Source organism: Somniosus microcephalus, chromosome 6, assembly GCF_052327205.1.
Source record: "Somniosus microcephalus isolate GS21.2 chromosome 6, FLI_Smic_1.0, whole genome shotgun sequence".
Taxonomy (NCBI): domain Eukaryota; kingdom Metazoa; phylum Chordata; class Chondrichthyes; order Squaliformes; family Somniosidae; genus Somniosus; species Somniosus microcephalus.
The window spans coordinates 280212175-280235553 of record NC_140992.1 but is presented as its reverse complement, the minus strand read 5'-3'; the positions used below and the strand labels follow the sequence as shown (position 1 = coordinate 280235553).

Below are 23379 nucleotides of genomic sequence, written 5' to 3'. Positions count from 1 at the left end.
TTTCCCATTTGTTCTGTAAATTAGCTCCACTCCAGCCGGGAGCTTATTGAGGTTGAGATGGAGCATTGCAGCAAGGAAGATTGAGAAGAGCGTTGGTGTGATGACACAGCCTTGCTTGACCCCGGTTCATATGTGAATTGGGTCTGTGGTGGAACTGTTGGTCAGGATCATGGCTTGCATGTCGTCGTGAAGCAGGCGGAGGATGGTGACAAACTTTTGAGGGCAGTCGAATTTGAGGAGGACACTCCATAATCCCTCATGGTTGACAGTGTTGAAGGCCTTTGTGAGATCAAAGAAGGCCATGTACAGCAGTTGGTGCTGTTCCCTGCATTTCTCTTGTAATTGACGTGCGGTAAAGATCTGGAGTTTCCCTGCTGTCTGCCACAGGGAAAGTCATCGCAAGAATCCTCCTCAATCGCCTTCTCCCAGTGGCTGAAGAGCTTCTCCCAGAGTCACAACGCGGATTCCGCCCACTAAGGAGCACAATGGACATGTATATATATGCTGTGTCTCAAGATATCACAGAATTGGCGATGAGGATGTGATTGCGGATTCCCTAGCTGAAATTTTTGTTGGAGGATAATCCTGCCAACCCATGGAGGGACTGTTAGAGATTCTTCATTTTGCAGAAAAACTTAAAAATCCGAGGTAAATTTCGAGCACACGTGGCTGAATTGTCGACGTTGCCAGAGTCCAGATGGCCGTGCCGACGGGAATAACAGGGCGCTTGGGTGAGTTCCATCGTGACCAAGAGACTTTTGGAGCGTATGTGGAGCGGCTAGAAATGTTTTTCACCGTGAATAGTATCGTCGAAGTCTCCGATGATGTAAGCCGTAACTGGGCGGTTTTAGAAATGACGGGCTTTTTTTTGACTGAAGCAGGCCCGAGGTGTACGAAACCCTGAAAAATTTGCTTGTTCCCGCTAAGCTGAAGGACACGCCACTGAAGGAGATCCTAACCAAGTTAGAACAGCACCACAGTCTTGAGCCCCTGGAAATTGCTGAAAGTTAGCATTTTGGAACATGCGATCAATTAAATGATGAGGGCATCAGTGAGCACAGTGTAGCTTTATCCATTCACTGTCATTTCGGAAACTTTCAGGACCGAGCTTTGCATGACCACTTTGTTTGTGGGTTGAAAAATGAACGTATCAGAAGTAAATTGTTGACAACCCCTAACTTGACTTTTGGCTTAGCTTGTCGGACATCTATGTCGACGGATATGGCCGACCGATACTCCCGAGAGTTCTGCGCCATTTCCAGTCGTCAGACAGCCGAGGTGAATCGGCTGCAGGCTAAAAATAAAAGGCAGTTGGGCCCCAAGGCCTCAGCAACTGGCCAAGGTAACAGTGCATTGAAGTCGTGCTATCGGTGCCTGGGACAACACATCGCTCAAAGCTGTCTATATGTGAAGGCAGAGTGTTTCTACTACAAGAAAACTGGGCACCTTGCGAAGGCGTGTCAAAGAGTAAACCGATTGGCAATACTAGAAGTAGAAATCGCCGGACACTACATACTGTTGAAGAGAAGCAGCAGGATGAGGAGATCTGGAGATTCACGTCATCAGGAGCACGAAGGTATCTAACAGCGATTCACCAGGTATCGTCATCCAAGTAGATGTCACGGGAACCAGGATACCCATGGAAATCAACACTGGTACATCCATGAGCGTAGTACTGGATCGCTATATCTCGACAAGTTGCGTGATTATTGACGAGAGAAATCGAAGGTAGAGCTGTGAGGCAGGAAGTGTCACCATACCAGTGAAATACAAGGATCAGTGTCAGAGCTTGCCTCTCATAGTAGTGGCAGAAGACAAGCCTGCCTTGATAGGTAGAAATTGGTTGGGATCGCTGAAGCTGGATTGGAATGAGATTTTTTGTGTGGAAGCGAAATTTGCATCGAAAGATGATGTCATCGAGCAGTATCCGAAGGTGTTCAGTGAAACGGGCAGTCCGATCCAAGACTTCAAGGCAAGTGTCAGAGTGCAGAAGGACACAAGACCAGTTTACTGCAAGCCACGTCCCGTACCATATGCACTCGAGGAGAAAGCTGAGCAAGAACTCAAAAGACTAGAAAGTGAGAACATTATCTCTGAGGTAGATCTGAGTAATTGGGTTACACCCATTGTTGTTGTACCTAAGTCAGATGGTAAGGTAAGGTTGTGTGGTGATTATAAGGTAACCGTAAACCAGGTTCTAGAGTGTAATCTACCCAATACGGTGCCAAATGTTGAAGATTTGTTCACAAGGCTGACAGGTGGTCAGATCTTTTCAAAGTTAGATCTAACAAATGCCTAGCTACAACTTGAGTTAGATGAAGAGTCCAAGTCATGCTTGACTATAAATACTCACTGAGGCCTATATCAATTCAGGAGGCGACCATTTGGAGTGTCTTCTGCCCCCGACATATTCCAGGGGGTGATGAACCAAATTTTGCAAGGGATTGAAGGGGTAGTGTGTTATTTGGATGACATACTCATTTCAGCACCAAACAAGCAAATCCATGATGAGGTGTTGAATGAAGTGCTCAAACGACTCGAGAAGCACGGAGTACAAGTGACAGCTCACAAGTGTGAGTTGTTTCAAAACTCAGTGGAATACTTAGGGCACAGAGTAGACAAAGATGGTTTACATCCAACCAAGAGAAAGCTGGATGCAATCAGAAATGCTCCCATTCCCAAGAATGTCTCTGAACTTCGATCATTTTTGGGTCTTTTGAATTATTACGGAAAGTTCCTCCCAAACTTGGCTACATTGTTACATCCACTGAATGAGCTGTTGAGAAAACAGGTCCCTTGGAAATGGTCAAAAGAATGTGACACAGCATTCAAAGAGTGTAAAAGCCAGTTAGTAGAGAGTACCATGTTAGTTCACTATGATGTATCTAAGGAGATCAAGCTAGCGTGTGACGCCTCTCCGTACGGAGTTGGGGCAGTGATCTCTCATGTACTAGATAGTGGGGAGGAGAGACCAATTGCTTTTGCTTCACGCACTCTCGGTGCCAGTGAGCGGAATTATGCGCAGATTGAAAGGGAAGCTTTGTCATTAATTTTTGGGGTCAAGAAATTTCACAAATACTTGTTTGGTTGTATGTTTACTATAGTTACTGACCATAAGCCCCTGACAGCAATCCTCCATCCAAAGTCCCCAGTTCCAACCTTAGCTGCAGCCCGAATGCAGAGATGGACTTTGATTTTGTCAGCGTATACGTATGACACTGAGTACAGATGATCAGCTGATCACAGTAATGCTGCTGCTATGTCCAGTTTGCCATCCCCATCACAAGTTACACCCAATAAGGAAGAAGTGTTCTATTTCTCATACATTGATGAGCTGCCAGTCACAGCTGAAGAGATTGGTAGGGCAACCAAACGTGACCCATTTATGTCAAAGGTGTACGATTACATAGCAATTGTTCATAGTGATAGATAGTCATTTGAAGTGGGTAGAGGTGTTTCTGATGCGGACAATAACAACAAGCAAAACACTAGACAATTTGCGAAGATTGTTTTCTTCATACGGCCTCCCAGAAGAAATTGTGTCTGATAATGGTCTGCAATTTTGTTCAGAAGAGTTCACACAGTTCATGAGCAGAAACAGTGTGAAACATACCAAAGTTCCACCGTACCACCCTGCTTCAAATGGTGCAGCAGAGCGCACAGTACAAATTGTCAAACGTGCCCTCATCAAGCAAATGTTGGATCCAAATCCAAAGAAACGTCAGTTGTCGTTCGACCGCAAACTGGCAAATTTTCTGATTACCTCTCGGAATACTCCTCATACCACTACTGGTAGAAAACTAGCAGAGTTGTTTCTCAAACGACAGGAACCAGGTCCTTGTTGTTAAAGCCAAACTTAGCACAGTCCGTAGAAGAGAAACAATCAAGGCCGAAAGCGAGTCATGATAAAGGTAGAGTTAGAGAGAGGTGTGGGACGTTGAACCGGAAGGTTAGAGTGAAAAACCATCACCATAAATGGTTAAAGTGGTTACCAGGAAGAGTAGTGAAGATATGTGGCCCTCGCACATATTTGGTCAAGATGTTTGATCATGGAAAGGTTAGGTTTGTTCACATTGATCGTATCTTACCTACAGATGTGGAAGGAGTTGAAAGCTCGGATGATTCAATTTATTCTGATGAGTCAGAGAGTCTTGTTACGAGTAGAGTACCAGTAGCAAATCCTACATCAGACGTACCAGAAACAAGTCCAAGACAAAGTCAGTATTTAAGTCTGAGCCCGAGTCAGGCAGACAAACAGTCTGAAAGTGTAAAGGGTCCAAATATAGATCAAGGTCAGCCCTTGGAGAAAAATTCTCCGCAGGCTCAGCCTAGAACGAGTCAAGGTCCTACAACAAGATCTGAAAGTTCTGTTCAAGAAAGAAGGTATCCTCTTTGAAACAGAAAACCAGTGGTTAAGTTTAATCTGTAAATATGGAAAATAAGTTAATATCTTTTGTTTGTGTCACAGAATTCTATAGTAGAATTTGGAAACATAAAATGGGTTCCATTTGAGAAATGTATACCAAGAGTTGTGTATACCATGCAAGTCATGTACAATGATTATTTGCTATGATTAACTTCTTCAATAAGGAGGGAGAAGTGTAATAGAGCCATCTGGTGGACTACTGATGTATATGATAATAAAGCCATGTGCAGTACAGTTCTTACCGGAAGCCATGTTGTGCTGTTGTAGATATATGCTGTGTCTCAAGATATCACAAGTGTGTGTGGATTTGAGTGTGGATAATACTGTGGGTCGGTGAGTGTAATGTGAAGGAAGAGCTGGTTATTATGCAGTAGGCAGTGAATGCTGCCATGATGTTGGCTGTGTGACCTGCTGTTCCTCTCGATCACAACATTAGTACAGGATTTGTATGGGGTTGGTTTAATGGGCCTGTAGTCTGTAACTCAGCCTCAGCCTATTTCTGTGTTTCAATCTGCAGACTCTTCACCTCCTCCTGGGACAAAGCGTTGAAGGCTTGGGACATCGAAACCGGGAAAGTTCTAGTAGGTGTTTATTCAGAACCCGACACCCTGATGTCCCTGTCAGTCATTAGTGAGTGTGAGGAGTGCGAGTGTTAATGCGTGTAACTGTGTGTGAGAGTGTGATTGTGAGTGTGAATGAGAGTACGAGTGAGTGTGAGTATATGTTAGTGATCCACAACTTTATGATTTGATGAAGTCCCACATAAGAGACTGTTAACTAAGGTAGAAGCCCACGGAATTGAGGGCAAATTATTGGCCTGGTTAGGAAATTGGCTGAGCAGCAGGAGACAGGCAGTAGGGATAATGGGCAGGTACTCTAATTGGCAGGAGGTGACTAGTGGTGTCCCGCAGGGATCTGTGTTGGGGCCTCAACTATTCACAGTATTTATTAATGACTTAGATGATGGGATAGAAAGTCATATATCCAAATTTGCCGATGACACAAAGATAGGCAGCATTGTAGGCAGTGTAGATAGAAGCATAAAATTACACAGGGATATCGACAGATTAAGTGAATGGGCAAAACTGTGGCAAATGGATTTCAATGTAGACTAATTTGAGATCATCCACTTTGGACCTAAAAAGGATCGAACAGGGTACTTTCTAAATGGTGTAAAGCTAAAAACAGTGGAGGTCCAGAGAGACTCGGGGTGGGGGGGGAGTCCAGGCACATCGATCATTAAAATGTCAGGAACAGGTACAGAAAATAATCAAAAAGGCTGATGGAATGCTGGCCTTTATATCTAGAGGACTAGAATACAAGTGGGTAGAAATTATGCTGCAGCTGTACAAAGCCCTGGTTAGACCACACCTGGAGCACTGGGAGCAGTTCTGGGCACCACACCTTAGGAAGGATATATTGGCCTTGGAGGGAGTGCAGCGTAGGTTTACCAGAATGATACCCGGACTTCAAGGGTTAAGTTACGAGGAGAGATTACACAAACTAGGGTTATATTCCCTAGAATTTAGAAGGTTAAGGGGTGATTTGATTGAAGTTTTCAAGATATTAAGTGGAACAGATAGGGTAGATAGAGAGAAACTATTTCCGCTGGTTGGGGTTTCTAGGACTAGAAGGCATAGAATCATAGAAAGTTACAGCACGGAAGGAGGCCATTTCGGCCCATTGCGTCCACGCCGGCCAACAAAGAGCTATCCAGCCTAATCCCACTTCCCAGCTCTCGGTCTGTAGCCCTGCAGGTTAGAGCATCCCAAGTGCACATCCAAGTACTTTTTAAATGTGGTTAGGGTTCCTGCCTCTACCACCCTTTCAGGCAGTGAGTTCCAGACCCCCACAACCCTCTGGGTGAAGAAATTTCCCCTCAAATCCCCTCTAAACGTTCCCCCAATTACTTTAAATCTGTGCCCCCTGCTTTTTGACCCCTCTGCTAAGGGAAATAGGTCCTTCCTATCCACTTTATCTGTGCCCCTCATAATTTTATACACCTCAATAAGGTCTCCCCTCAGCCTCCTCTGTTCCAAGGAAAACAGACCCAGCCTATCCAGTCTTTCCTCATAGCTAAGATTCTCTACTCCCAGCAACATCCTTGTAAATCTCCTCTGTACCCTCTCTAGTGCAATCACATCTTTCCTGTAATGTGGTGACCAGAACTGCACGCAGTACTCTAGCTGAGGCCTAACTAGTGTTTTATACAGTTGAAGCATAACCCCCCTGCTCTTGTATTCGATGCCACGGCTAATAAAGGCAAGCATTCTGTATGCCTTCTTAACCACCTTATCTACCTGGCCTGCTACCTTCAGGGATCTGTGGACATGCACTCCAAGGTCCCTTTGTTTCTCTACACTACTCGGTGTCCTACCATTTAATGTGTATTGTCTTTCCTTGTTAGCCCTCCCCAAATGCATTACCTCACACTTCTCCGGATTGAATTCCATTTGCCACTGTTCTGCCCACCTGACCAATTTATTGATATCTTCCTGCAGTCTACAGCTTCCTTCTTCAGTATCAACCACACAGCCGATTTTAGTATCATTTGCAAACTTCTTAATCATTCCCTCTATACTCAAGCCTAGATCATTGATATATAACACAAAAAGCAAGGGACCTATTACTGAGCCCCGCGGAACCCCACTGGAAACAGCCTCCCAGTCACAAAAACACCCATCAACCATTACCCTCTGCTTCCTGTCTCCGAGCCAGTTTTGAATCCAACTTGACACTTTGCCCTGGATCCCATGGGCTTTTAACTTCGTGACCAGTCTGCTATGTGGAACCTTATCAAAAGCCTTGCTAAAGTCCATGTACACTACATCAAACACACTACCCTCATCTACCCTCCTTGTTACCTCCACAAAAATTCAAACAAGTTAGTCAGACACGACCTTCCCTTAACAAATCTCTGTTGACTATCCTTGATTAATCTGTGTCTTTCTAAATGAAGATTTATCCTGGCCTTCAGAATTCTTTCCAATAATTTTCCCACCACCGAGGTTAGGCTGACTGGCCTGTAATTACTCGGTCTATCCTTTTCTCCCTTTTTAAACAAGGGTACCACATTAGCAGTCCTCCAGTCCTCCGGCACCACACCTGAAGCCAGAGAGGATTGAAAAATGATGGTCAGGGCCTCTGCAATTTCCTCTTTTGCTTCGCTTAACAGCCTGGGATACATTTCATCTGGGCCTGGGGATTTATCCACTTTTAAAGCTGCTAAACCCCTTAATACTTCCTCACTCACTGTTTATTTCATCCAATATTTCACACTCCTCCCCCCCTGATAGCAATGTCTGATTCACCCCTCTCCATTGTGAAAACAGACGCAAAGTGTTCAATTCAATTCAATTCAATTCAATTCAATTCAAATCGCTTTATTGGCATGACAAGGTACATCTTATGTTGCCAAAGCATCGAAAAACATTCATGGTTGTACACAAAAATACAGATCTATCCATACAGTGTATAAACAGATATATCCCTGAGTGTATAAATATACATTCATATAATTTGTATATACTCTTTTCTTATATTTAGTGGTTGTCCCTCTGTTTATGGCAAGCTGTAACATAGTGTGCCGCTAAGGTTACACAATTTCTCTCTTCCCCTAGTAGGTATGGGAGTTTTTGGTCGTCATTCAAATTTCTGAATTCCGGGCATATTTTTGTGAATTTTGGGTAGAAATTCTCCCTTATGCCCTGATATTTTCTACAAGCTGTGAGGAAGTGCATCTCTGTCTCCACCACTCCCTGACTGCAGTGAGAGCATATCCTGTCCTCTCTTGGTAGCCGGGTCTGCCTGTGTCTACCTTTTTCGATGGCCAGGCTATGTTCACTAAGTCTGTACATTGTGAAGGTTTTTCTCAGTTTGCTATCCTTTACCATGGTCAGGTAATCAGCCATGTTGTATTGTCTGTTTAGGGCCAAGTAGCAATTGAGTTTGCTTTGGGTTTTTGTTGTTTCTGCCCAATATGACAGATATTTTTCCTTTTGCTTAGCGACGATTGTGTTGGGTCGAATTCTTTGTGTTATGCTGTCACTGTCCTGGGGCTGGTTATTGTTAGTAGTGTTAGTAGTTACTTCACTGAGTCCCAGGACTAGTTGACTGAGGGTATTCTTCTTTATGGTCCTCTCTTGGCATTTCAGGGCTTCGTAATGATAACATTGGGGGTTGCTCATTTCTAGGTGTTTCCAAAATTTGGTGGCTCTTTTTTGGATAGTGATTATTAATGGATATTGGCCTAGTTCTGCCCTGCATGCATTGTTTACGGTTTTCCTTTGAGTCCGGAGGATGCTTTTACAGAATTCTGCATGTAGGATCTCAATTGGGTGTTCATTGAGAACCCTACCAACATCTCCCGCCTCCACACACAGATTACCCTCATGATCTCTAATAGGCCCTACCCTTTCTTTAGTTATCCTCTTACTCTTAAAATATTTATAAAACATCTTTGGATTTTCCTTTATTTTACTTGCCTAGAATTTTTCATGCTCTCTCTCTTTGCTTTCTGTACTCCTCTAAAGACTCTGGAGTATTTAGCCCTTGGTATCTGTCATACGCCTCCCTTTTTTTCTTTATCCTACCCTGTATGTCCCTAGACATCCAGGGGGCTGTAGATTTGTTAGTCCCACCTTTTTTCTTTAAGGGCACATATTTGGTCTGAACTCTCCGGATCTCCTCCTTGAATGCCTCCCACTGCTCTGACACTGATTTACCTTCAAGTAGCTGTTTCCAGTCCACTATGGCTAAATCCCCTCTGAGCTTAGCAAAATTTGCTTTTCCCCAATTTAGAATTTTTATTCCTGGTCTATCCTTGTCCTTTTCCATAACTACTTTAAATCTAACAGAATTATGGTCACCAGCACCAAAATGCTCCCCCACTGATACGCCTTCTACCTGCCCAGCTTCATTCCCTAAAACGAAGTCCAGAACCGCCCCCTCCCTTGCTGGGCTTGCTACATACTGGCTAAAAAAGTTCTCCTGGACGCATTTTAGGAATTCCGCACCCTCTATACCCTTCACACTAATTTTATCCCAGTTAATATTGGGGTAGTTGAATTCCCCTACTATTACTGCCCTATCGTTTTTGCACTTCTCAGAAATTTGTCTACATCTTTGCTCTTCTATCTCCCTCTCACTGTTTGGGGTCTGTAGTACACTCCCAGCAGTGTGATCGCCCCTTTTTTGTTTTTCAATTCAACCCATATGGCCTCGTTTGATGATCCCTCCAACATATCATCCCTCCTCACAGCTGTAATAGTTTCTTTAATCAATACCGCGACCCCCCCTCCCTTTTTACCTCCCCCTCTATCCCGTCTGAAAATCCTGTAACCAGGAATGTTGAGCTGCCATACCTGCCCCTCTTTCAGCCACGTCTCTGTAATAGCTATAATATCATAGTCCCAAGTATCTACCTGTGCCCTCAGCTCCTCTGCCTTGTTCGCTATACTCCTTGCATTGAAGTTTATACCATTTAGTACAGGCAAACTTCCTTGTTGACTACTATCTAGCCCTTCATTCCTCTGTCCTTCCAATTTACTTTCTACGTTTTTGTTTCCCAACTCCAGTTTTTTTTCCCTCCCTATTGACTCTATACTTAGGTTCCCATCCCCCTGCCAAGCTAGTTTAAACCCTCCCCAACAGCACTAGCAAACCCTCCCGCGAGGATATTGGTCCCGTTCCCATTGAGGTGCAACCCGTCTGGCTTGTAGAGGTCCCACCTCCCCCAGAAACGGTTCCAATTCCTCAGGAATCTAAAGCCCTCCCTCCGACACCATCTCTCCAGCCACGCATTCATCTGCTCTATCTTCCTATTTCTGAACTCACTAGCACGTGGCACTGGTAGTATTACGGAGATTACTACCTTTGAAGTCCTTTTTAACCTCTTTCCTAGCTCCCTAAACTCTGCCTGCAGGACCTCATCCCTCTTCCTATCTATGTCGTTGGTACTGATATGGACAACGACCTCTAGCTGTTCACCCTCCCCCATCAGAATGCCCTGCAACCGTTCAGTGACATCCTTGACCCTGGAACCAGGGAGGCAACATACCATCCTGGAGTCACGTCTGAGGCCGCAGAAACGCCTGTCTGCACCCCTAACTATTGAATCCCCTATCACTATTGCTCTCCCTCTCCTCTTCCCCCCCGGCCTGTGCAGCTGAGCCTTCCATGGTGCTGTGGACTTGGCTCTGGCTGCACTCCCCAGAGGAACCATCGCCCTCACCAGTACTCAGCACCGAATACTGGTTGGAGAGCGCGATGTTCTCTGGGTACTCCTGCACTATCTGCCTGGTCCTCCTCTTCTGTCTGACGGTCACCCATTCCTTCTCTGCCTGCACACTCTTAAGCTGCGGGGTGACCACCTCCCAAAACGTGCTATCCATGGAGCTCTCAGCCTCGCGGATGCCCAGCAGTGACTCCAGCCGCCACTCAAGCTCCATAACCCGGTGCTCGAGCCTCTGTAGCTGGCGACAGTTCCTGCACATGTGGTCGTCCAGACCACGGGAGATGTCCAGGACTTCCCACATGGCACAGGATGGGCAATCCACGGGTGTGAGCTGCCCTGTCATACCTCTAATTAACAGACTATTTACTAACCTAGCTGGAATAAACTTAAAACTTTAAGAAAACCAAGTAAAAACACTTACCAGATACTCACCAATCAGCTCCCTCTTTTTGAACGTTTAGTTTTTAATCCTGGCTCTTAATTTAAACCAATGCCCAAGATAAAGAGAGAAATACTGACCAACCAATCACTTCCCTGCTGTACTGTGACGTCACGCCTTGTTTTTTGGACTCCTGGATTGTTTTCCTCTCTGCTCCGGTTCCCGGCTCGGTCCGCTCTCCCCGGCTGCTCACAGTGAGTTCAGGCCCCTCTCCGACCCCGCTCTTTATTTACTGGGCTCGGTCCGCTCCTCCTCTCACAGTGAGTTCAGGCCCCTCTCCGACCCCGCTCTTTATTTACTGGCCTCTGCTCCAGTTCCCGGCTCGGTCCGCTCCTCCTCCTCCTCACAGTGAGTTCAGGCTCCTCTCCGACCCCGCTCTTTATTTACTGGCCTCTGCTCCAGTTCCCGGCTTGGTCCGCTCTCCCCGGCTGCTCACAGTGAGTTCAAGCCCCTCTCCGACCCCGCTCTTTATTTACTGGCCTCTGCTCCAGTTCCCGGCTTGGTCCGCTCTCCCCGGCTGCTCACAGTGAGTTCAAGCCCCTCTCCGACCCCGCTCTTTATTTACCAGCCTCTGCTCCAGTTCCCGGCTCGGTCCGCTCCTCCTCGGCTGCTCACAGTGGCATAGTCTAAAAATTAGAGCCAGACAAGTCCCATTTATCGAACAACAATTTATACAGCAGCTTTTTCATTTCTTTTAGAATCTATAAATTATTTAAAATCTTGTGTAGCTGCACATTTCCTGCCCAGCTTCCTGTTATCGGGGTTTTTGGTCACGCTTTTATGTCAACATTTAACATTGAAACTCTGTGTGAACATTTAGAATAGAGGTCCCGTATGTAAACACTGCCCTGTCACGATGCAGTTGCAGGCAGTAGCCAGTAGGTGGCACCATGGGACGGGTTTCTGAAGGCTTTCCCCAACTCCATCATCTCCTGTGGAATCATAGAATTATACAGCGCAGAAGAAGGCCATTCAGCCCAGCATGCCTGTGCCGGCTCTTTGAAAGAGCACTCCAATTAGTTCCAATCCCCTGCACTTTCCCCAGAGCCCCGTAAATGTTTCCCCTTCACATATTTATCCAATTCCCTTTTGAAAGTTGCTATTGAATCTGCTTCCACCGCCCTTTCAGGCAGCGCGTTCCAGATCACAACAACTCGTTGCTTTAAAAAAATTCTCCTCATCTCGCCTCTGGTTCTTTTGCCAATCACTTTAAATCTGTAATAACAACAGAAAACGCTGGAAAAACTCAGCTGGTCAGGCAACATCCGTGGAGAGAGAAACAAAGTTAACGTTTCAGGTCGATGACCCTTCGTCAGAACTGAGAAAAAAGCAGGAAATGAAACAGATTAAAAATCAAGTTTGGGGGCTGGGAAATGGGGGAGGGGATGAAAGAACAAAAGGGAAGGTCTGTGAGAGGTGAAGAGACATTAAGAGATATTCAAGACGAGACGAGATGGTAATAGGACAGGTAAAGAGACAAAGGTGGCTCGAGATGAAGTGTGAAATGCGCTGGCAGAATAAGAGACAGCTGCCATGTGGGAGAGAAAGCGGGTGTGTGAGTGAGCAGGGTGTGTGAGTGTGAGCAGGGTGTGCGAGTGTGAGCAGGGTGTGAGAGTGAGCGGGGTGTGCGAGTGTGAGCAGGGAGTGCGAGTGTCAGCGGGTGAGCGAGTGTGAGCGGGGGGTGAGTGTGAGCGGGTGTGCGAGTGTGAGCGGGGTGCGAGTGTGAGCAGGGTGCGAGTGTGAGCGGGGGGGCGAGTGTGAGTGGGGTGTGTGAGCGGGTGTGCGAGTGTGAGCGGGTGTGTGAGTGTGAGCAGGGTGTGTGAGTGTGAGCAGGGTGTGAGTGTGAGCAGGGTGAGCGGGTGTGCGAGTGTGAGCAGGGTGAGTGTGAGCGGGTGTGTGAGTGTGAGCAGGGTGTGTGAGTGTGAGCAGGGTGTGTGAGTGTGAGCAGGGTGTGTGAGTGTGAACAGGGTGTGTGAGCGGGGTGCGAGTGTGAGCGGGTGTGCGAGTGAGCAGGGTGTGCGGGTGCGCGAGTGTGAGCGGGCTGTGCGAGTGGGAGCGGGCTGTGCGAGTGAGCGGGCTGTGCGAGTGAAAGCAGGGTGAGTGAGTGTGAGCAGGGTGTGTGAGTGTGAGCAGGGTGTGTGAGTGTGAGCGGGGTGCGAGTGAGCAGGGTGTGCGAGTGTGAGCGGAGTGTGAGCAGGGTGTGTGAGTGTGAGCGGGGTGTGCGAGTGAGCAGGGTGTGCGAGTGTGAGCGGGTGTGAGTGTGAGCAGGGTGTGCGAGTGTGAGCGGGTGTGCGAGTGTGAGCGGGTGTGCGAGTGTGAGCAGGGTGTGTTAGCTGGTGTGTGAGTGTGAGTGGGGTGAGTGAGTGAGCGGGTGTGCGAGTGTGAGCGGGTGTGCGCGTGTGAGCGGGCGTGCAAGTGTGAGCGGGGTGTGCGAGTGTGAGCGGGGTGTGCGAGTGTGAGCGGGGTGTGCGAGTGTGAGCCGGGTGTGCGAGTGTGAGCGGTGTGTGTGAGTGAGCGGGTGGGTGAGTGAGCGGCTGCGAGTGTGAGCGGGTGTGCGAGTGTGAGCGGGATGTGCGAGTGTGAGCGGGTGTGTGAGTGAGCGGGTGTGCGAGTGTGAGCGGTGTGTGTGAGTGTGAGCGGGTGTGCGAGTATGAGCAGGGTGTGAGTGTGAGCAGGGTGTGCGAGTGTGAGTGGGTGTGAGTGTGAGCAGGGTGTGAGTGTGAGTAGGGTGTGAGCGGGTGTGCGAGTGTGAGCGGGTGTGCGAGTGTGAGCGGGTGCGAGTTTGAGCAGGGTGCGAGTGTGAGCGGGTGTGCGAGTGAGAGCTGGTGTGCGAGTGTGAGCGGGTGTGCGAGTATGAGCAGGGTGTGAGTGTGAGCGGGTGTGCGAGTGTGAGCGGGTGCGAGTGTGAACGGGTCTGAGTGTGAGCAGGGTGCGAGTGTGAGCAGGTGTGCGAGTGTGAGTGGGCGTGCGAGTGTGAGCGTGGTGTGAGTGTGAGCAGGGCGTGTGAGCGGGTGCGTGAGTGTGAGCGGGTTTGGGAGTGTGAGCGGGGTGCGAGTGTGAGCGGGGTGCGAGTGTGAGCGGGGTGTGAGTGTGAGCGGGTGTGAGTGTGAGCGGGGTGCGAGTGTGAGCGGGTGTGCGAGTGTGAGCGGGTGTGCGAGTGTGTGCGAGTGTGAGCGGGGTGCGAGTGTGAGCGGGGTGCGAGTGTGAGCGGGGTGCGAGTGTGAGTGGGTGCGAGTGTGAGCGGGTGCGAGTGTGAGCGGGAGTGTGAGCGGGTGCGCGAGTGTGAGCGGGTGTGCGAGTGTGAGCGGGTTTGCGAGTATGAGCAGGGTGTGTGTGTGAGCAGGGTGTGTGAGTGTGAGCGGGGTGCGAGTGTGAGCGGGGTGCGAGTGTGAGCGGGTGTGAGTGAGCGGGTGTGCAAGGATGTGCGAGTGTGAACGGGTGTGCGAGTGTGAGCGGGTGTGCGAGTATGAGCGGGGCGCGAGTGTGAGCGGGTGCGAGTGTGAGCAGGTGCGAGTGTGAGCGGGTGTGCGAGTGTGAGCGGGTGTGCGAGTGTGAGCGGGTGTGCGAGTGTGAGCGGGGTGTGTGGAAATTGGATATGCCCTTGCAAAGGAACAGTGGGACTAATTGAGAGCCATTCAAAGAGCCGTCACAGGCGCGATGGGCTGAGTGGCCTCTCACTCTGCGACCCTTTGCCCTCTCAGTGGTCTGTTGTTCACCGTCGACCCCTGACCTGCTGCGATATCTCCTTCGATGGGAAGTACGTTGTGTGTGGGAGCGACATAGACAATGGCGTTTACATCAGCGCGTCTGAATCTGGGGATTCCATCGCAAGCCTGAAAGGTAAGGAGACTCGTCATTGTTCCCCCGTGGGGGAGGAGACGGGGGGAGGGGCGGAGTGGGGGGAAGAGGGAGTGGAGAGGGGCAGAGTGGGCGGAGGGGGAGTGGAGGGTGGAGCGGGGAGGGAGGGGGGGCAGAGTGGGGGGAGGGGGAGGAGGAGGGAAGGGGAGGGGCAGCAGGAGGGAGAGGGTGTGCTGGGGAGAGACCATCTCCCCCTTTCATACGGTTACAGTACTGACACAAGCTGTGCGAGCTCCTCCTACATTGTCCTGACCTTACCGCGGGCAATAGTGAACAGGCAGCAACTTCACTGGAAAGGAAACCTGGCCGGAGTAAAAGGGGCAGAATGGCCTCCTCCTGTTCATCATTCTATGATTCTAGATTTGTCGGTCTGTCCACCCATTCCCCATTCTCTGTTTGAGTCTAAACTGTCTGTTCCGCCTCCTGCACTCGAACCCGTGCCCATCCACCCTACAACCCCTCTCCCCCTCCTCCGCCCCGCTCCCCTCTCCAGGCCACCCTCCCCATTCCCCCACTTCCCCGCCACCCAGACCTTGTACCCCCCCCCCCCGCAACCCTTCTCCACTCCCTCTCCCCCTTCCTCTGTTCCTCCCTTCCGTTCCCCGCCCACACCCCCTGCCACCCCTACCCCCCGGTCCCCCCTCTCCAGCAAACCCCTTTCCCTCCGTCGGATAGATTGGGAGAAGGGGAAGTGCAACGAGACCTGGGTGTCCTTGTGCACCAGTCGCTGAAGGTAAGCATGCAGGTGCAGCAGGCGGTTAAGAAGGCAAATGGCATGTTGGCCTTCGTAGCGAGAGGGTTCGAGTACAGGAACAAGGATATCTTGCTGCAGTTGTACAGGGCCTTGGTGAGACCACACCTTGAGTATTGTGTGCAGTTTTGGTCGCCTTATCTGAGGAAGGATGTTCTTGCCATGGAAGGAGTTCAGCGAAGATTCACCAGGCTGATACCTGGGATGGCAGGAATGACGTATGAGGAGAGATTGGGACGATTGGGCTTGTACTCACTGGAGTTTAGAAGAATGAGAGGGGATCTCATTGAAACTTATAAAATTCTGACAGGACTGGACAGACTAGATGCAGGAAGGATGTTCCCGATGGCGGGGGAGTCCAGAACCAGGGGTCACAGTCTAAGGATAAGAGGTAAGCCATTTAGGACAGAAATGAGGAGGAATTTCTTCACCCAGAGAGTGGTGAACCTGTGGTGTATGTGCCTTTAAGAGCAATTATGGTGTATGTGCCTTTAAGAGCCCCAGGTGTGCGTAATGCCGGTAATCGCCACTTGGGCTATATAAGCCTGTGTATTGTGTATATCCTTTAGAAACCCCCCCCAGACTTGCTTAGTAAATACCTATGAACCAACTCCTGTCTTCAGTGTCTTTATCTACACACGGACACTACAGTGGCGACGAAGTGGAAACGGACTTACCTGCAATTCGGCAGCACCTCAAGGACATCGATTCCTCCAGCGTCCAGAAGACTCAAGGAAGTAAGAGAAACTGTGGTTTCACCAGCTGGCCAAGCTGGTGACAGGTACTGCGCTAATCCTTCCTGGGCGTCAGGCTGGAGCTCCAGCGGCGGGCTCTACAGCTGAGACAGGCAAGCAATAACGGACTGGGAGGGTGCACTCGAGAGACGGCCGGCGCGGCAAGCAGGTCAGCATTTAGACCTCCGTCGGGAACGAGTCTCCAACAGTGAATAAACGGAAACAGCGTTGTTATCGGTAGCAGCGGCGGGAAGCGCCATATCGTTGCTACAGAGAAAAAAAAAAGCGCGGGAAGCGCCATATCTTTTCTGAAATGCCTAAATCTGGTAATATTGAGGCTTTTGATGGCGAAATAGAAGATTGGACCACATACGTGGAAAGAGTAGAGGTTTATTGCACTGCAAATGGAATAACAGATGAAAAAAAAGCTTCAGTACTTTTGAACTTAATGGGCGCGAAGACATACGGGCTGTTACGAAATTTAATCACTCCAGCCAAACCAAAGGACAAGACTTTTAAAGAAATTGTTGATACCCTGCAGGAGCATTTAAACCCAACACCGCTGCTGATAGCGGAACGATTCAAGTTCTTCAAGAGAAATCAACACAAGAATGAAAGTAACGCTGATTACCTAACCGAATTAAGAAAGCCATCAAAGTACTGCCAATTCGGAGCAGGACTATCGGATTATCTTCGAGACAAATTTGTTTGCGGTCTCTTAAGTGAAGGAACACAAAAAAAACTGCTTTCTGAAAAAGATTTAACATTGGACAAAGCTTTCAGTATGGCTGTATCATACGAAGCAGCAGCAAAAGGAGCTGCAGAGATACAACAAGAGACACAGGACTTCGGCACCCATAAAATGACACAGGAGTTCGGAAGATGTTATCGCTGCGGCAGATCCACCCATAACCAGAGGGACTGCTGGTTCAAGGGCAAAGCATGCAGGCAATATGGTAAGATTGGACACATTGCACGGGTATGCCAATCTGGACAAAATAAATCCACTGACAGAAAACAAAAAATCAATAAAGAAAAGTACAGGAAGGTACAAATGATGACGGACAATAGCTCCGAAGACCAGAATAGCGATAGCGACTCCGGAAACAAGAGACTAAGCTGTCTCAAATTACATAATGTACTTGCCAAAGAGGATTACCAAACCATTTGGGTTACCCTCACAATAGCAGGGTCCCCAGTTAAAATGGAGCTAGATACAGGATCAGCTCTAACCGTAATAAATCGACGAGATTACGAGAGGCTATTTTCGCATATACCTCTAAAAGACACATCCATTATCTTAAAAACATATACGGGGCAGAAAGTCTACCCCAAAGGAAAAATAAGGGTGCCTGTGGTATACAACGGCAAAGAAATACAAAAGTTGTATTTATACATTCTACAAGATGGTGGTCCACCGTTGTTGGGACGTGAATGGATAAGGAAGATACGTTTAGACTGGCACTCCATTCAGGCACTGACGGTGACCAGTAAGGAAAAAAACAATGATGACATCATACCTGAACGATTAAAAGACATCTTGGCCAACGCCAAAGAAGTGTTTCAAGAGAAACTAGGAACCTTGAAAGGCATCACCGCCTCAATAAAAGTGGAAGATACAGCAATTCCAAAATTTTTTAAGGCAAGACCGGTGCCATACGCAATACGTCCGGCAGTCGAGGCAGAGCTGAAGAATTTGGAAAAGGCAGGAGTATTATCCAAAATAGATTGGAGCGAATGGGCAACACCCATCGTTCCAGTCATGAAAAAAACATTGAAAAATAACTCTGAGGAACAGAAAAAAATTCGCATCTGTGGGGACTTTAAGGTGACTGTAAACCCGGTCCTTCACACGGTACAGTATCCTCTTCCGAGGATAGAAGATATTTTCGCTTCACTATCCGGAGGGAAACGTTTCACAAAAATTGACTTGGCACAGGCATATCTACAGATGGAGGTTGAGGAGACCTCTAAAAAGTATCTCACAATAAACACACACAAAGGCCTGTACCAGTACAATCGACTGGTTTTTGGAATAGCATCAGCTCCAGCTATCTGGCAAAGAGCTATGGAGCAAGTCCTGCAAGGGATTCCGGGGACTCAATGCTACCTAGACGACATCCTTATAACAGGAGAAAACGACAACGAGCACCTTGCCAATTTGGAGCAGGTGCTCACTAGGCTGAAAGAACGGGGCCTACGAGCAAATCGCCCCAAGTGCGAATTTTTCCAAAATCAGATATCATATTGTGGCCACATAATTAATAAGGAAGGGTTGCATAAGTCACCTGAAAAAATTGAAGCAGTTATAAAAGCCCCAGCACCTGAAAATGTTTCACAATTAAGGTCATTCCTGGGATTAATAAATTACTATCATAAATTTTTACCGAACTTATCAACTATTCTACACCCTCTTAATGATCTTCTACAGACAGGAGTGATTTGGAAATGGAACGAAGACTGTAAACGTGCCTTCCATAAATGTAAAGACTTAATCACATCCGAGAAAATTTTGGCTCATTACAACCCATCACTACCAATCAGACTGGCGTGCGATGCATCCCCTTACGGCATAGGAGCGGTATTGTCCCATAGATTCCCTGATGGCTCGGAACGGCCGATAGCTTTTGCGTCACGCTCATTGAACTCAGCTGAGCGTAACTATGCCCAGATAGACAGGGAAGCACTCAGCCTGGTATGGGGAGTGAAGAAATTCAACCATTACCTACACGGACAAAAATTTACCTTGCTGACTGACCATCAACCCCTCATCTCCATATTCAACCCTAAAAAAGGTGTCCCCATTATGACGGCACAAAGACTACAGAGGTGGTCCCTTTTTCTAGGGGCACACCAATACAACAAGGGTCAAAACAGCATGGGAATGCTGACGGTTTATCACGCCTACCGTTGCCAACGATAGAAGAGGCACCTACAGTAGACCCAGTAGAGATATTCCACTCTACCATAGTGGAATGTCTACCGGTGACAAACTCTGCCATTGAAAGGGAGACAAGAAGTGACCCTACTCTCTCACGGGTCTACGATTTAACAGTGAAGGGATGGCCAGCACATGGCGAACCACTGTTGCCAGCATTCTCGCAAAGAAGAGAACAGCTGTCAGTGTGCCGAGGAACCTTGATGTGTGGATCCAGAGTGGTGATTCCACCCAAACTCCAGGATAAAGTGCTAAAGGAGCTTCACGAGGGGCATCTGGGTGGAGTGAAAATGAAGAACCTAGCTAGGGCGTTTGTATGGTGGCCAGGTATCGATGGAGACATCGAAGACATGACCAAGAGCTGCCTAGGATGCCAGAAGGTCCAAAATGCTCCGCCACAGGCCCCTCTACATCCATGGGAGTGGCCCTCATCTCCCTGGCAAAGGGTGCACATCGACTTTGCTGGTCCATTTATGGACTCAATGTTCTTAATCGCAGTTGATGCACACTCCAAGTGGCCGGAGGTAATAAAGATGTCCTCCACCACCACGGAAAAAACCATCACAGTATTAAGGACCATATTTGCCAGGAATGGGCTGCCGGAGCAGATATGTTCTGATAATGGACCGCAATTTGTGTCCGAAGAATTCAGAAAGTTCTTAAAGAACAATGGGGTAAAGCACTACACGTCCGCCCCATACCATCCCGCCACCAATGGATTGGCTGAAAGGTTTGTCCAGACCTTCAAGAAGGCCATCAAGGCCATGGGTAATGAAGACATAAAACTTCAGCACAAGGTGGATAACTTCTTATTTGCATATAGGAATGCAACGCATATGGTTACTAACCAAACTCCCGCCATGATGTTCTACAATAGAAACCTAAGATGCCGGCTGGATTTGGTCAAGCCCAACATCCGAAGGGAGGTGGAGAACCGGCAGTTTCAGGGCATGAATGAAAGGCCCACTAGGGCCTTCCAGATAGGCCAACCGGTTTTGGCCCGGGACTACCGTACCGAGAAATGGCAGCCTGGAACTATCTGCACACGATTAGGACCACTGATGTATACCGTGGACATCGGAGACAGCATAATAAGGCGCCATGCTGACCAAATCATCAAGTCATCCGAAAAGGGACAACCTACACCACCACTCTATACATCTAACGATGAAGTAGAGATACCCATATCTACCTCCGATCCGGTGATACTGGAGCCCGATGAACCCGACACTGGCCTTCAAGCCAAATCAGCCTTGCCAGAAGAACCTACTACACCACCAGAAACTACTACACCCCCGAGGCGTTATCCGGACCGAGTCAGGAAGCCTCCTGAGAGACTAACTTATAATTAATTAATACAGCAATGTATATTATTTTGCATATAACATGTAATTAATAATTACTTAAAATATGATGTACTAGTTAGTTAGAAGGGGAGGAATTGTGGTGTATGTGCCTTTAAGAGCCCCAGGTGTGCGTAATGCCGGTAATTGCCACTTGGGCTATATAAGCCTGTGTATTGTGTATATCCTTTAGAAACCCCCCCCAGACTTGCTTAGTAAATACCTATGAACCAACTCCTGTCTTCAGTGTCTTTATCTACACACGGACACTACAGAACCTGTGGAATTCTCTACCACAGAAGGCAGTAGAAGCCAATTCATTAAATATATTCAAGAAGGAGGTAGATATATCTCTTAAGGCTAAAGGGATCAAGGGATATGGGGAGAAGGCAGGGACCGGGTACTGAATTTGGATGATCAGCCATGATCGCATTGAATGGCGGAGCAGGCTCGAAGGGCCGAATGGCCTACTCCTGCTCCTATCTTCGATGTTTCTATGGCCTCTCCCGCTCCCATCCCTCGCCACCCCTCCTCCCCACCCACCACCCCTCCTCCCCCCCACCCCCCCCACCCCAAAGGGCTCCACATCTCTCGCTCTCCGAGCGTGCGAACATCCAGAGCGAGACCGGAGCAGGATTTGTTGTGGGTTCAAGGTTGATCAAGTGGGGCTTCTAATCGTTTCCCCTGACTCCCCCCAGACCAGCACCACAGCACCGTGATGAGATGCCGTTTCAATCCGGACGGTCAGCACGTGGCGTCCGTGTCCTGCGACCGGACTGCCCGAATCTGGGACCTGCTGGCGCACAGAACCACCATGACATTAGAGAAGTAAGAGGACATCTTTAATAGGAACTTTTACTGAAGGTGGTGGGGGCGGGGGGGGGGGGCGTTATAAAGAAAGCAAACCAAGCACTGGCGTTCATTCCTAGAGGGTTAGAATTGAAAAGTTATGTTGAGCTTGTATCGAACCTTGGTTAGATCACACTTGGAGCAGTGGGTACAATTCTGGTCTCCATATTCTAGAGAGGTTATAGAGGCACTGGAGAAGGTGTAAGAAAAAGATTTACTAGAATAATATCAGAACTCGTGGCTCGTGCCAATTGTTTTTGAGATCGCTCCTGTGACGCACGGTGCTATATAAATTAAAGTTGTTGTTGTTGTTCTTATAACTAGCAGAAAACCTTGAACATGCTGGGGCTGTGCTCTCTCCCCCCCTCGCTCTCCCCGCCCCCCGCTCACCCCCCCCCCGCTCTCTCCCCCCCTCGCTCTCCCCCGCCCCCCGATCTCTCTCCCCCCCGCTCTCTCCCCTCCTCGCTCTCTCTCCCCCTCGCTCTATCCCCCCCCTCGCTCTCTCTCCCCCTCGCTCTCTCTCCCCCCCGCTCTCTCTCCCCCCCGCTCTCTCCCCCCCCGCTCTCTCCCCCCCGCTCTCTCCCCCCCCGCTCTCTCCCCCCCGCTCTCTCCCCCCCGCTCTCCACCCCCGCTCTCCACCCCCCTCGCTCTCCCCCCCTCTCGCTCTCTCTCCCCCTCGCGCTCTCTCCCCCCCCCTCGCTCTCTCCCCCCCTCGCTCTCTCCCCCCCCGCTCTCTCCCCCCCCGCTCTGACCCCCCCGCTCTCTCCCCCCCGCTCTCTCCCCCCCCGCTGTCTCCCCCCCCGCTGTCTCCCCCCTCGCTCTCTCCCCCCCCACTGTCTCCCCCTCGCTCTCTCCCCCCCTCGCTCTCTCTCCCCCTCGCTCTCTCCCCCCCCGCTCTCCACCCCCTCTCGCTCTCTCCCCCCCTCGCGCTCTCCCCCCCCCCCGCTCTCTCCCCCCCCCCCGCTCTCTCCCCCCCCGCTCTCTCCCCCCGGCTCTCTCCCCCCCCCCCGCTGTCTCCCCCCCCCCGCTGTCTCCCCCCTCGCTCTCTCCCCCCCCCGCTGTCTCCCCCCCCCGCTCTCTCCCCCCTCGCTCTCTCCCCCCGCTCTCTTCCCCCCCCGCTCGCTCTCTCTCCCCCCTCACTCTCTCCCCCCTCGCTCTCCCCGCCCACCGCTCTCCCCCCTCTCGCTCTCTCTCCCCCCTCTCGCTCTCTCTCCCTCTCTCCCCCCTCTCGCTCTCTCTCCCCCCCTCGCTCTCTCCCCCCCTCTCTCTCCCCCCCTCGCTCTCTCCCCCCCTCTCTCTCCCCCCCTCGCTCTCTCTCCCCCCCTCTCTCTCCCCCCCTCGCTCTCTCTCCCCCCCCGCTCTCTCTCCCCCCCGCTCTCTCTCCCCCCCTCGCTCTCTCTCCCCCCCCTCGCTCTCTCTCCCCCCCCTCGCTCTCTCTCCCCCCCCCTCGCTCTCTCTCCCCCCCCCTCGCTCTCTCTCCCCCCCCCCCTCGCTCTCTCTCCCCCCCCCCTCGCTCTCTCTCCCCCCCCCCTCGCTCTCTCCCCCCCCCCTCGCTCTCTCTCCCCCCCCCCTCGCTCTCTCTCCCCCCCCCCTCGCTCTCTCTCCCCCCCCCCCTCGCTCTCTCTCCCCCCCCCCTCGCTCTCTCTCCCCCCCCCCTCGCTCTCTCTCCCCCCCCCCTCGCTCTCTCTCCCCCCTCGCTCTCTCTCCCCCCTCTCTCTCCCCCCCTCGCTCTCTCTCCCCCCTCTCTCTCCCCCCTCGCTCTCTCTCCCCCCTCGCTCTCTCTCCCCCCCCTCGCTCTCTCTCCCC

General features: G+C 49.9%; 1 protein-coding gene across 4 annotated transcripts in view; it reads left to right on the top strand.

Moving 5' to 3' along the window:
- The window catches only part of LOC147116765 (WD repeat-containing protein 88-like), a 73053-nt gene that overhangs the window by 10556 nt on the left and 39118 nt on the right, over positions 1–23379 (top strand). For 2 of the 4 annotated variants that reach the window (XM_085991921.1, XM_085991922.1), the window contains exons 4-6: positions 4944–5007; positions 14802–14940; positions 21423–21552. In XM_085991921.1, the coding sequence (XP_085848047.1) occupies positions 4944–5007; positions 14802–14940; positions 21423–21552 (333 nt within the window). Of the gene's footprint in view, positions 1–4943; positions 5008–14801; positions 14941–21422; positions 21557–23379 lie in introns of those variants that run through there. The other 2 variants (XM_085991923.1, XM_085991920.1) reach the window with 2 other exon arrangements.